The sequence below is a fragment of the Lissotriton helveticus genome, chromosome 11, assembly GCF_964261635.1.
Source record: "Lissotriton helveticus chromosome 11, aLisHel1.1, whole genome shotgun sequence".
Taxonomy (NCBI): Eukaryota; Metazoa; Chordata; class Amphibia; order Caudata; family Salamandridae; genus Lissotriton; species Lissotriton helveticus.
The window spans coordinates 542,234,921-542,248,893 of NC_136072.1; the positions used below are offsets into that span (position 1 = coordinate 542,234,921).

The following is a 13,973-nucleotide window of genomic DNA, read 5'->3' on the forward strand; positions in this document are numbered from 1 at the left end:
AAAAAGTTTTTAAAATTAGCCCCAGACTTTGAGGTGTAGCAGATACGTGCACAATAGATTGCAGTAAGATGTATAAAAGGTTACAAAATGGACTAGTGTGAAGTAAATTCAAACAAATGTGCTAACAAATGTGTTCCAAAAAGAACTGTTTCAGTGTTTTCATAAAGGTTGACAGAAAGCTGCGTATCCTAAGCACCAGATGCTTGGGCATATACTAGTAAGGCTCTTTTCATTCTTGATGTAGTGAAATTGAGGCAAGTTGCAGATCTACACTTGGTGACCCAAAGGAAACTGGTTGTCTCTATACCAATTAGTAACCAGTAACTTTTCTGATAAATTCTCTACCTGCTTGAAGAATATTAAGTCATTAAAAATAACCACACTTGAACAATGGGTGCAGACATTTTTCAGCACTACCAGATAAAGGCCAGGCTGCACCACCGCAGATGAGATCTGTGCAGTAAAAATGATAGGCACTGCACCCCAAAAGGCACCTCATACACCTCTGACTAACATGCCACCACCGAGGCACAAAGACCACACGGGCAAGAGAAAATCAAGTTATAGATTAAGCATTGTTTTTAGCACAGAACTAGATTCAGGCATAGACAATGGCTCCAAACAGTATTAAATCAAGATTATTAGGTCAACAGGTGCCGGATGTAAAATGTATTTTAAAACGACTTCCTTTCACCACCCTGAGTGATAAGCAACACCAGAGTAAGTATTATTGGCCTAAGCATAGGAACTTACCCAAGTTGTCCTGTGTCACACCAGCCAGGGTCTGATTGATTTCATCTTGAGTGTCACAGAACTGGAGGAGAAAGAAGAGAAACAAAAGGTCAAACGTCAGACACCCTAGCTAAACTCCTGGGATCAATGCCCCCCTTGCCAAGCTGTGAGCAATGACAGACAATCACTCAGACCTTATACACAGTATGATCAAGTGACCTTACCCAGCAGGATCCACAGCATCACTTTTGTGTCACAGTGCGTCACTGTCCACACCTGGATCTGGCCAAATTAAATCCACGGTCTGATGGCATACACATTACCTGCTAGCTATGATAAACTATATTTTCCCCCTTAATCAGAGTCAATATTTCTTAATTATTTTACCTGCTGTATCTGTTGCACCAGCTCTCTTAGCTATAGTCACCACTGTCTCTTACCTCCTGGATCTGATCCACTAGGCTTTCTGTCTTCTCGAGGGTGATATCCTTCATGGCTAGCTTTAGAGCTCCCACCCCGGCCTGATACGCGTCGATCACCTGCAGATGAAAAGACGACATCATCTAAAAGTGCCAGATTATCCTACTGAGAATGCTTTAGAATCCCCTTTCTCGTTCTCTTAAACAATCTTCTCTATGTCCAAAATGGTAAATGGATGAGCAAGGAGAAAAAGTCAATAACAGTTAATTGAAAGCCCAATAGAGAACAAGCAAAATGAAAAACGCATGCACTCAAAGCAAAGGAAACTTGAAATGGACTACATTTGTGACAAGGATCTAGGCCAGGTAAACCTAACCTCTGCTATATTGTTACTTTGAAAACTCCTAGACGGACACCCCATCAAGGAGATTAAACCAAAGACTGCAATACATACTGGTCAGAGAACAGCAGCAATTTATAACCCACAATAACACCATGCATACCACTGCTCCAATCGTGCCTACAAATGGTCGTACCCTGCACATGCTAGAAAGCTATCTCATCATCATGTGCACACCCCAGCACCACAGGCATACTCTGCATTCTGCAATCAAATCAACAGCACTGCCAGACATCACACCATCATGCACCCTAGAAACACACAGACAAAATTAGCAAAAATAGAACACATCCCCATGGGGACAACATTGCTTGTAATACACTGACCTGGATTATGATACATATATATAAAAAATACTACACTGTGGATCAGAAATGAACACGGATTCCTTCTGCCCCATACAAATTAAAAGAAAAACTGGAAGTTGTTCGGCACACTCACCTACACAAAAACAATTCACAAATATCTTTTTACATTAAAATCCTTTAGTTAACACTAACTCACAAACAACATTTTGAAACTTAACACAATCTCTACTTACCACACGCTACTAAACCCCGCAAACCAACAGACACAATCTAACAATGGTTTCTTTAGTTCAAATGATGGACCCACACGAAAGGCTCTGAAGCTAATAATGTGCTACGATGCCATGAAAAAAGTGGTTAGTGGTATCCACATGTAAATAAAATAACATAACCTTACTAATGCTGCCCAAAAACTGTGATGGGGACTGATTGAGCCACAAAACACAAGATTAAACAGAACAACATGCCACAGACTGGGTTTAGCCGCAGACAAAAAGTAGATCTAATGCTGGGGTCAAGAGAGTGAGCAAACATTCAAAGTATGGCCATAATGAAAGACAGAGGAGCTAGCTCCATGAGCAGAAGAGCAGAAAACATGGTAGGAGACAAGGTGTGTAGGAGGGAAGACGCACCATACGGTCAGTCTGTGACGCGTAGATCCGGTCCAGGATCCCTTGCACAGTGTCCAGCTTGGAGTGCAGCTCTGAAATCCGCCGGTCGGCTCTTTTCTTGGACTTCAGGCACCGCAATGCCTGGGTTAAAAACAAAGCCAAAAAAAAATAAATGTAAATGCTAATACAAAGGAAAGCAAGGTGTAAACAAGCAGGGAGAGAGGGGAAGCTTACAGACAAGAGGAGAGGAGACAGGGAGGCGACAGGCGAGTGAAGAGGCAGACACAAGGGGAATGAAGGCAGAAAGATCAAGAGAGGCAAACCAACAAGCTGAACGGAGGAAAACCATGGTAGAAGAGACAGACAGACGAGGATAGAGGATTCACACAGACCAGAACAGAGAAGCAGTCAGACAAAGGGAGAAGAGTGGGGATAGAGGAGGGGAGAGGAGACAGACAGATGAACAGCGAGTCGTAGAGCAGACATAGTGAGGAGGAAGCCAGACAGGCAAAGGCAGACAAGGGCAGTGGAGATGGGTAGATGACGGGACAGCCAGACAAGTGCGGAGCGGCCGGGCAGACAGAGGGGACAGGCAGGCAAGGGCAGTGTGGATGAGCAGACAAGAACAGAGGGGGCCAACAGACAAGGGCAGAGCGGAACAGATGGGCAGAGGGGAACAGATGGACAAGGGGACAGATGACAAGGGCACGTGGGCCCTACAGGAGAGGGGACAGAGGACCGACAGACACGTGGAGAAGGGCAAACGAAGAAAGAGTAGTGTACAAAGGTGTCAGGAAAACAGGCAAAGGGAATAGTTCCAAAAAGACAGAGTTGGGCAAGTAGAAAAAGGGCAAACAGGCAGAGGGAGTGAGGCAAACAGGGAGGTCAAGCAGGGGAAAGGGGCAAACAAACAAAGGGAGAGAGACAAACAGGAAAAGGGAGAGGGCAAATAAGCAAAGGTAGATGGGCAAACCGGACAAGCACTGGCAAAGCCAACTGTTTTCGCTTTCGCGAGAGCTATTTGCTTTGGCAATGTGTTTTAGCCATTATGTGCACCAGTGTGGATGCTGTTCAGCATGGGTAAACGTTAGTGGCATGGTGTGTGGTGGGGTAGATTGGAATGCAGTAGACTGGGCTAGAGTGGAATGGAGTAGACTGGAGTAAATTGGAGTGGAGTGGGTTAGAGTAGGGTAGAATGGAGAGGGGTAGATTGGAGTGGGAGAGTCGGGTAGTTTAGCGTGGTAGATAGGTGTGGGGTAGATTGAATTGGGTAGATTGGGGTGGGGTAGACTGGAGTGGAGTAGATTAGAGAGGGGTAGAATGGAGTGAGGTAGCTAGGAGTGGGGAAAGCTGTGGTAGAGTGGAGTGGGATATATTGGGGTCGAGTGGAGTGGGGTAGATTGTAGTGGAGTGGACTGGAGTGGAGTTGGGGAGAATAGAGTGGAGAGGAGCAGATTGGAGTAGGGTGGATTGGGACTGGGTGGATAATAGTAGGGTAGAATGGAATGGAGATGGGTAGATTGAGGTAATTTGGAGTAGGATAGACTGGGGTGGAGTAGGGTAGACTGGAGTGGTGTGGGTTAGAGTGGAGTGAAGTAGATTAAGGTGGGGTGGGGTCAATTGGAGTGGAGTAGATTGGGTAGACTGAGTGGATTGTAGTTGAGTAGATTAGGGTGAAGTGGGATATATTGGGTTGTAGTGGAGTACAGTGGATAGGGGTAGATTGGTGTGGGGTAGATTGGAGTGGGCTACACAGGAGTTGGGAGGGGTATAAGTAAATGGGGTAAATTATGGTGGATTGGGCGGATTATGGTAGGTTAGATTGGAGTGGGGTGGGGTAGATTGGAGTGGAGTTGGATAGAGAGGTGTGGTAGATTGGGATGGGGTGGGGTAGACTGGGCTAGGGTGGGGTATACTGGAGTGGGGTAGGTTGGGGTGGACTGGAGTGGGGTAGACTGGAGTAGGGTCGTTTGGGGTGGAGTTGGGTAGGGTATATTAGAGTGAGATAGAATGGAGTGGAATGGGGTAGATTCGGGTGGCATGTGGTAGGTAGATGGAGTGGAGTTAAGTGGGGTGGAATGGAGTGTTGCAGATTGGGGGGAGTGGGGTAGATTGTGTGGATTGGAGTGGGTAGATTGGAGGGGTTGGGTAGAGTGGAGTGGCAGATTGGGAAAGAGTGGAGTGTGGTTGATTGGAGTGGACGCAATAGGGTGATTAGGGTAGAGAGGGGTAGATTGGGCAGATTAGAGTATGGTAGATTGGAATAGATTGGTTAGATTGGCGTGAGGGAGACTGGAGTGGGGTAGGTTGAAGAGGGATGAGTGTGGTAGGGTGGAGTGGAGTGGGTTGGATTGCATTTGGGGTAGACTGGGGTGGGGTATACTGCAGTGGGGTGGAATGGGGTAGACTGGAGTAGGTTGGAGCGGAGTAGATTGGAGTGGGTGGGACTGGGGGGGTAGATTGTAGAGTTTGGTGGATGGGGGAAATGGGTAAGATTGGAGTCGGGTAGATTTGAGTCAAGTGTAGCAGATTGAACTGGGGTAGATTGGAGTGGAGTGGGGTAGATTTGGACAGAGTGGATTGTGGTACAATAAAGTGGAGTATAGTAAATATGAGTGGGATCGATTTTGGATGAGTGGGTTGGAGTGGAGTGCGGGTAGATTAGAGAGGAGTTGGATAGATCGCAGTGACGTTTTGAGCGGAGTGGGGTAAATAAGAATGAGTGGGGTAAATTGGGGTGGAGTGGGTGGAATTTGGGTACATTTGATGGAGGGGATTGAGTAGATTGGAGTGAAGTAGACTGGAATACATTGGCAAACAGTTGGGTAGATCTGAAGAGCGTGTGGTAGATTGGGTTGAAATTGGGTAGACTGGAGTAGAGTGGGCTTGACTGGGTTAGATTGAGTGGAGTGAAGTGGGGTAGATTGGGGTGGGGTAGATTGCATTGGAGTGGGGTAGACTGCGGTGGAGTAGGGTAGATTGGATTTTAGTGGAGTGGATTGCGTTAGGCTGGAGTGGGGTAGATTGGGTTAAGAGTGGGGTAGATTGAAGTGGGGTAGATTGCATTGGAGTGGGGTAGATTGTGGTGGAGTCGGTAAATTGGGTGGGGTAGATGGGAGTGGAGCATATTGGTGTAGATTGTAGCAAAGTGGAGTGGAAGGCAGATTGGGGAGAGTGGAGTGAGATAGATTTAAGTGGCATGGGGTTGACTGGAGGGGAGTAAGTGGTGCGGTGTGGAGGGGCGTACAGTGGAGTGTTGTGTCGTGGAGTGTTGTGTCGTGGAGTGTTGTGTGTGGAGTGTGTGGGGTAGAGTGGAGTGGCATGTCGTAGAGTGGGAGGTCGTACAGTGGGGTGTTGTAGAATGGAGTGGCTCAGAGTGGAAGTGAATGCAGTGTGAGTATGCATGGTCTGGTAGTTCACGGCCATTACAGACAACACACTTTCGATTAAAATGACCATTACATTTGTATGGAAAAACGATTTTACTGCACACAAACCATAATGTGTGCAAATGCATCACCAAGTGTATTGATTTGTTTTGATCGTATTCAACTACTTGTTTCCACCACACTTCAGAATTACAAAATAAATGTGCTTCATTTGTACTGATTCTGATATAGTTGAGATAAAGTGAATAGAAAAGTAAAGATCAATAAATAAATATCAGTTATGTGTTAAAGGGCCATGAAGTGAGAAATATTCAAATAGAGATTTGTAGACAGACGTGGCATGTAGTAAAGACACAGGAGGTGGTGGGAAGCAGATTTGGGTGAGGCCTGGACCAAGGAAGTGGGGGGTGGAGGAGGTAGACACCACAGCATCAGAAGACAGGAAATTGAGCTGGATACTCACAAGTGGTTTCTTCCCTGCTTTGAGGGCACTTTTGGCTTCACCTCTAAGTCTGCAATAAAAAGATAGGTGAGGCATTTGTCTACTGTAGATTCATTATGCTGGTCACAGTGAGCAAATTCCTGTTACAGCACATCAGAGGCACAGCAATGTTTGAAATGGAATTGAAAGTGAGCAAAAGCCCCTGCCTGATCAGGAAAATGTTAATGAGCCAGGGCAAGCTCAGAAATATCTGAGACATGGTCAAGAGAAATTTACATATTTATTCCAAGAATAAGGAAGAAGAGAGCGAGATATGGGCAAACATTACAATCAACTATTTGTAAACTCCATATGCCAGTGTCTTCTACCTCATTGCTAGTACCTATACCTCGGTGTCTCACAATTCATGTTTTTATGGCTTAGTGCCTGCAACAACCCACGGTTTCTTAATCCACAGTCCGTTCTGCTCTGAGCCAGGAATACATAGCCCCACTGTTGCACCTTTCCTAGACAGGGCCAACGCCTCACTGACTGGCCCATGGGAAACGGCCACTACAACGCGGCCGTTTCCACGGATACCTTAACCACGCATGCAGTACAACGCATGCGTGGTTACCACGATAGCCTTTACCACGCATACCTTTACCACGAGGTATGTAGTAAAGGAATATGTGGTAAAGGTTAAAAGTAAAAAAAGGGGGCTTGGGGGGGGTCTCCCCCCCAAAAAAAAATACTCACCAGAAGTCACGTCGGGATATGCAGGCAAACAGCGTTGTTTAAGAGAAAACGGAAAAAAACTTCCGCTTTCTCTTAACGACGTATGACGTCACCACGGAAGAATTCGTGGAAAAGCTAGTGCGTAGAAATACCATTCCGTTGTAACGCATGCGTGGTAAAGGCATGCGTTGCAACGGAATGCGAAGTAAGAACATACAACCCTGGCCCATGCCCCTCCATTGCTGGTGCTCAGCCAAATCTCAGCCCCTCTCCCCCACTGGTCCTCTTCACACCATCGTTGTCCTTGGATCTGCTGCTCCCTATCTATGCATCTCCTGAAGATACAAAATGTGCTTTAGACAAGGCGAGCCAATGATAGAAATCACTTGAACAAGTGTGTAAAGAGCAAAATACAGCAGGGCAAAGCAGACAACAGGCTTTCCAAAACCACGAAGCAAAGCTATGGCAATGGTGGGGGGACTTCCACAACTACATTGTTAAACTGTTTGATATTTGTAGCGTTTCAATAGAGATTCGAATGACCATACATTTCTGCTTAGAAACATTTACCCCAAGTCCACCAACCGTCAAATACCTGTATGAATTTTTACAGGTGTTTGCACGTGAAAATTGGTCAACATACTCAAGTATATAACCGCTTAGAATGTGTTTCGTGGATGCAAGATTTTTTTTTTTTAAAGAATCCTCATTAGAATACATAAAAACGAAAAAACAGTCATCTGCTCATATCACATTTCATTACATTTCAGAATGCACGTTGAACCTACGGGAACCATGTGTGTGCTTAAAAAACGATCTAGACATTTGAGGAGAAAATGTGATGTCTGGCTTTGTCTATACATCAAATGAGCAGAGAATGGCTAGTTAAATTGAGCAAGTAACCAGAAAACATGAGATTTGCAGTACCCACAAATACATTATAAATGCGTGCTTGTCCATAATTCCATGTAAAATAGTTGGCAAGGCCAAAACGGACCTCATTTTGCTAACTATCCAAAACATCGACCCCAAGAAAATGTGTATCTGCTGTGACAAATGTGCATTTGGACAAACAAATGCACTTATGTTCTAAAGAATATAATTCACCTGAGCAAATGGACATAAATGTGCGTAAAATCAAACATAGAATTGACCGAAAAAGAAAGCAGAATAATTCTGGAAAAATACAATTTTATACATATGCACCACTAAAATAATGTAAAAGGAATATGTAGTCAGGTTTGAGAACTCCCCCTATATGCAACATAACTACATACTCTTTCACTAGCTTTCATCTCAATGACAAACAAGCATTTGCAATGCAATAGGTCTCGCAATTGCGAGAGTTTAAGCTATTGGCATTGTATTTAGGTGTTTTGAAAACCCACACACAAACAAAAGGCATTGACATTTATATTGGCAATAGCTCAAACTATTGCAAATGGGAGACTACTTTAATGGTGGCTGCGCCTCTTTCTTTAGACTCTGCTCGCCCTATTCAGCTTACAACGAGCCACGTCTAAAGAAAAGGATGTGTACGTCATTAAAGTGAAAGCACGGCATGAGGCACTTTTACAAAAAAAATGTTTGAAGTTCAAACATTTTTTTTTTGTAATACGACAAAATATTTTTTTTCTTCGTCAAAGCCCCTCTTGCGGTGCTTTCACTTTCTTTACAAAAGACAATGGTCCTAAACCTTATTTATGAAAAAGAGATCAATCAGTTAGCCTTTGGTATATTCAGTAAAACATTTCCTGAGCATGCTAAAGAACAATATGTCTGCTCATAAAACTTAATAAATTATTCAAACAAAAACAGAGAAATGCAACAAACCAAACTCTACTTCACCATGCATTTTATTTTCATGTCAAATGGTGAGGCAATCGAATTACTTTACATTCTACGTTGATATTTACGTATTTGGGTTGCTCCAAGAGGAACGTGCGTAAAGGAAGAGTGCTCACGTGTGAAGTGGTGAGGAGAAATAATCAAGGTGGTGACATAAGGAAAACAAATAGTACGATTGAAAAGGGGCGGACTGGTTGTAAATCACCGTCCTTTTTGGCCTGGCCACATTACTAGTAAGCAACTTCTAATTACAATGTTTACATAGAAATGCATTCTCATGTGGCACGTAGGATATGGAGTTGGGGTCCAGGCCTTCACGGCACCACTGACAGCGAGCCGATTACAGAACCCACAGGAAGGAACACCGGGACTCTGAGGTGTCTGGATTTCTGACACAGGGCAATTTGGAAAGCCCGACGGCTAAGCTACGAGCTAGCCGCTAAAGAACCCACAGGAGCAAATTCCGGGACTCAAATTAGTCTATTGGAACAGAAACACCCTCCCATGTCACTGAATGAGCAACCCACAGAGATACCCATGACTCAGTGAATTCACTAAACCCACTGGATATCCCAATATTGTTGATATGCCAACTATAGGGTGAGCACCTTCAGAAGTGATTGATTCTCAGAAAAAGAGCAACACCAGACATCTTTAATAGAACCATACATTTGGATTCCTCAGGTACCACACGGAATAGGCTACACATCATTCATTTTATCTTGTCCTGAAGAAGACCCACATTTGATGCTCAACACTAGCACAGATCAATCAGGGTCGAAACGTTGACGCTCCACTAGGAGTAGTACATTGTACTGTGACCATTACAAAGTGTTTAAAAGGATTAAACCAGGTCACTGTGAGAGAATATATATTTGTTTTTCACTTCGTGCCTGAATGTTTTATGTAATTTGTCTTTGTATCCAATACATTTGTTGTGATGTATGTACGTTTTAAACGTTACCTTATGCTTTGTCTCATATACCTCACTAGATATTAGTGTGTGTAGCACTGGCGTTTTCATGAATATTGATTATTTTTGAGTAAAATAAATCATTATAAGTCATAATTAATTTGTGCTCTGTTATTCGTATCATGTGTTTAGATATTTTTCATTAGAATCCTTAATTGATATCCCGATGAAATTAAGGAAAATCAGTCTGAAAGCTCTATTACAGTGGGTCACCTGCTCTAGGGACTGATTTGTGACAATCGTGAAGGGGTGGAGGAAGTGATCAGATCATAGTACTTCCACAGCCGGACTCGCTTGGATAGCCAGATAGTGAAAGAAAATCAAGCCCAGAGTATGACCCGCCGTGTGTGTGGACCGTGTATGTGTTGTACTAAGTTGAAACCCTCATGGGTGTCAACCAATTGCAATACACTAGGACAATTTAGGTTGTCTATGTCTAAGCTGAAGTCTCCCAAGACCAGGAAATTAGAGTGCAGTATAGAGAGTTGACACACAAGATCCGAAAGCCGAGCCAAGGACTCGCTAGAACTGCTGAGGCGTCTGTAGATTAAGATGCTGGTCAAGATAAAGTCCAGGTTAAGTGAGATGGAGAAGATGAGCACTTCTATAGGATCGCAGTCAGACAGCTTGGAGGCAGTGCAAATGACCGCAATTCTCCTGCCCTTCCGATCCATTCTGTTGCAAAATTGAATGGAGAAATGCTACAGGATAGCTAAAGCGATATCAGGCAGAGAGGCTTTCAAAAGCCAAGTCACTGTTAAAAGTAGAAGGTCAAGATTATTCTCCGCAAGTGGACAGAATATAATGAAAGCTAGTTTTGGAAGCGACCTGCAATTCAGCAGACCTGCCAATACAGTGCAGGGTAGACCCGAAGGTGGTAGAGGCTTCACTGGCCCGTGAAGGAGGGAACGCAGTCAGCTTGGGTGAACTCCCCCAATCGGGAAGGACAAAGCAGCAGGCGGTGCATTTAAAAAGTTGTGGGCCGTGGCAGCCAACAAGAGAGAAGCTCGTATGAAGAGGAAGGGGAGAGTACAATTTATCAGCTCCTCTCTAGAGAATGCCAGTTGCTGGGTGAAGTTGTCGCGCAAACCGGCAGCATGGCTGGCGCTGGCTGCCATCCGGGCTTGCCTTAGGAGTGCGAGCAGCGCACCCTCTGCACACGTACGCAGCATTGGCTGCTTATAAAGGGACAGAGAGATCAGAACGTTTGGTCATGTTCTGTTCAAAATATGCCCTTTAGTTATGCTCACTATGTTCTGCAAAGATCATGGATACAGTAGTAGTTTATAAAGGGCATGATTTGTCGCCATGCACAGTTCAGACTCATGTGTAGATATAGCTAGATATTCCAAGTTCATATGAACAGAACATTTTTTATATGCCCACTGCAGAGTCCTGTATTCAAGGATTGTAATATACTAAGCTATATTTTCAGAGATCTAGAGGATTCCCATATGTGCTGCTATACTGCATTCCTAGTGTACCGAAAAAAAGGAAGATATTGCTTCATATGCTCAGAGTCACCTCATTAAATCATAATACTATGTCCAGATGTTGCTTGAACTGCTAGGGACAGCCTCATAATTGCAAGTATAGGCTTTAATGTGTGCATTCATAGGCACAAATACCCTGTGCAACCTTAATTGCATAGGTACATTCTGAAGTCCCCAGGGGAACCTTACGTGTTCATTCGGGTCCCATAAATGTGGTTATAGTGACTTATGCTCAATCCAGGCCCATAAGCACAGGTGTAGCCTATTTAAACCACTGCACCTTCATTGTTATTTTAATTTTTTATGAATGATGTTTGTACATAGTGCATCATTCACATTTCCTGCTGCCCCAGACGCCATTCGAAAACGTAATGAGGGGTTGTCCAATTAGGTAGTCAATCTTGTGGGGAGATCCAGTTTCTCATTCTTCCGCCTCAACCACTCATTGTGGTTCCTGATCCTGGTTTAACTGTGCTTCCTGATCCAGAAAGTTTTTTGTCTATATAGGTTAAGTGTGTACTCTGTTGGCCCCCTTTGTGTATTTTCCTAAATGGCAGTGCAATCTCACGCTACTCGCCTTGTGCTGTCGGTCCTGTGTCTGTTCTCTTTGGTCGTAGATTAGCACAATGGACAGATCATGAGGGTCTAGTACTTCAATCTTCTGCCATCATTTGCGAGAAAGGACAGATAAAGGGAGTGTACTTATGCCTCTAAGAATGTTGTGAAATGTGGTGCGCGGATCAGTGTCTTTGGATTCATTGGTGGTCCGGACTGATCCATCCTTATTGTGGCTGTTTCGTGACATGTGTCCTGGCTAGAATGTTACTCCCCGCTTCTTACTAGTGTAGTGTGGCACTGGGATCAGTGTGTAAAAGTCGTTCTTTGTAACTAGCAGTGAGGTGGCAGCACAATGCATTTGTTAAAGTGGCACATTGGGAACTATTGGGAGTATCAGGTTTGACGAAAGAGTGTGATATGTGCATGTTAATTTGCTTATCTGTTTGCGTGTGTGAAAAGAGAATATGGGTGTGATGGCATGTATGAGTATGAAAAGATTATGGGGTGCTCTGAAAGTGTGATGTGTACAATGGGAGGGTATGAGGAGTTAATAGAGTAAGCGAGTGGTTTTTTTTAAAGAGCATGTAGTGCGATCAAAAGCATAAGGTGTCAGTATATAGTGTGTAATGAGTATTTCTTTGGTGTGATGAGGAAGTGTGAGGAATAATGAGTGTACAGAGTTTGGTGAGAATGTATGCAGTGTGATGTGAATGTATGTGTGCGTATGTTCAGAGTGCATGGGATATGTTTAGAGGTTGTTAGTGTGATCAAAATGCACTGGAAGTGTAAAGGTCTATCAAGAGTGAGATCGGAGCTGAGGTGGTGGAGAAATGGATAAGTAGACTTCAGTAGAAGCATCATCTTGTTGGTATACACTTTTCTAGTTTTCCTAAGTAATGAAATAATGTACGGCGGAATTGAGCTTTTGCAAATGTACAGAATGAATGGAATTATTTGTGGAGGTTTTACTGTGTATTTTGGATGATTTGCTTAGATCAACGCGTGATGTTATTTTCTGTAGGATTCATTTTAATTGAATTATTTATTATTCAAGAACAGTGATTTAACTGCTATGTCTCCTCAATAAAAAAAAGTGAGTTCACAGAATATAAGAATGTTATGGGAAAGTTGGGTTATTATGTGAGTATAGAGACTGATGCAGAAGTAGCACGTTCAAATCAAGGTTCTTCTCTTGCCCCCACCAATACAGGATTGCTTTGACCTACAGTGCAGCCCAAGGTGCAGCTGCACCCAGCCCCCCACTTCCTAACCACTTGCCCCCATGTACCCAGTGCGATGCCCTGTTGCCCTTCAATGTGTGCTCATTGGCACCTCTTGTCTGGTGACCACAGTAAGCTATATGCTTTATTGATCTCCAATGATTCGGTTCACAGATGCCCTTTTACACCAGGTTTAGATATGGTCTCACATGTTAAGATATCATTGACACCGGGTGACTATCCATATGTGCTGGTATACTGTATTCATATACTCTTTATACCTGTTGTATCCCTTGTGGAGCACGGTATATACACTTTTTAGGTCTCGCCCTGGAATTCGCATCCGAAGGATGCGTCCAGGGCTGGAGACTTATAGCGAGCTGACACGGGGGAATGACGGACAAAAAACTGTCACGCGCTTCTCCCCGGCTGGATTCAGCTGCTTGCACGCGCACGTCGGCTCCGTCCACATTCACAAGAATTCCCGCGCCGTGCACATCCCCACACATACACACATGCATGCATGCGCATACACACACAGAGACACTCGCTCGCACACACTCTCTCCCTCCCCCCGCAGTCATCACACACGCATACACACACGCACGCATACACACAGACTCCAAGACACATACACACACGCACGCTCACACACATACAGAGCCCCCCGCCGCCCCACGCACACACACATGCCCCCGCCCTCGCAGCTCAGTAAAGGCTCAGTAAAGGCCCCCACTCACCGGTACTTGTCTTCAGGCGAGGGCTCGTTGCAGGCGGCGGCGGTCTCTTCCTTCTGTGCGTGCGAGGCTCTCTCACCTCACGGGAGCCCGCCCGGGCTTCCGGTGTGTCTTCACGTCCCGCC

The 13,973-nt window shown here is 44.5% G+C and overlaps 1 protein-coding gene across 3 annotated transcripts in view; it reads right to left on the reverse strand.

Annotated features, from left to right (window-relative positions):
• The window catches only part of CHMP7 (charged multivesicular body protein 7), a 78,946-nt gene that overhangs the window by 17,941 nt on the left and 47,032 nt on the right, over window positions 1-13,973 (reverse strand). For all 3 annotated transcript variants that reach the window (XM_078666253.1, XM_078666255.1, XM_078666254.1), the window contains exons 6-9: window positions 6,324-6,372; window positions 2,493-2,612; window positions 1,173-1,271; window positions 754-814 (exon numbers count right to left, since the gene is read on the reverse strand). In XM_078666253.1, coding sequence (XP_078522379.1) covers window positions 754-814; window positions 1,173-1,271; window positions 2,493-2,612; window positions 6,324-6,372 — 329 coding nt within the window. The remainder of the gene's footprint in view (window positions 1-753; window positions 815-1,172; window positions 1,272-2,492; window positions 2,613-6,323; window positions 6,373-13,973) is intronic.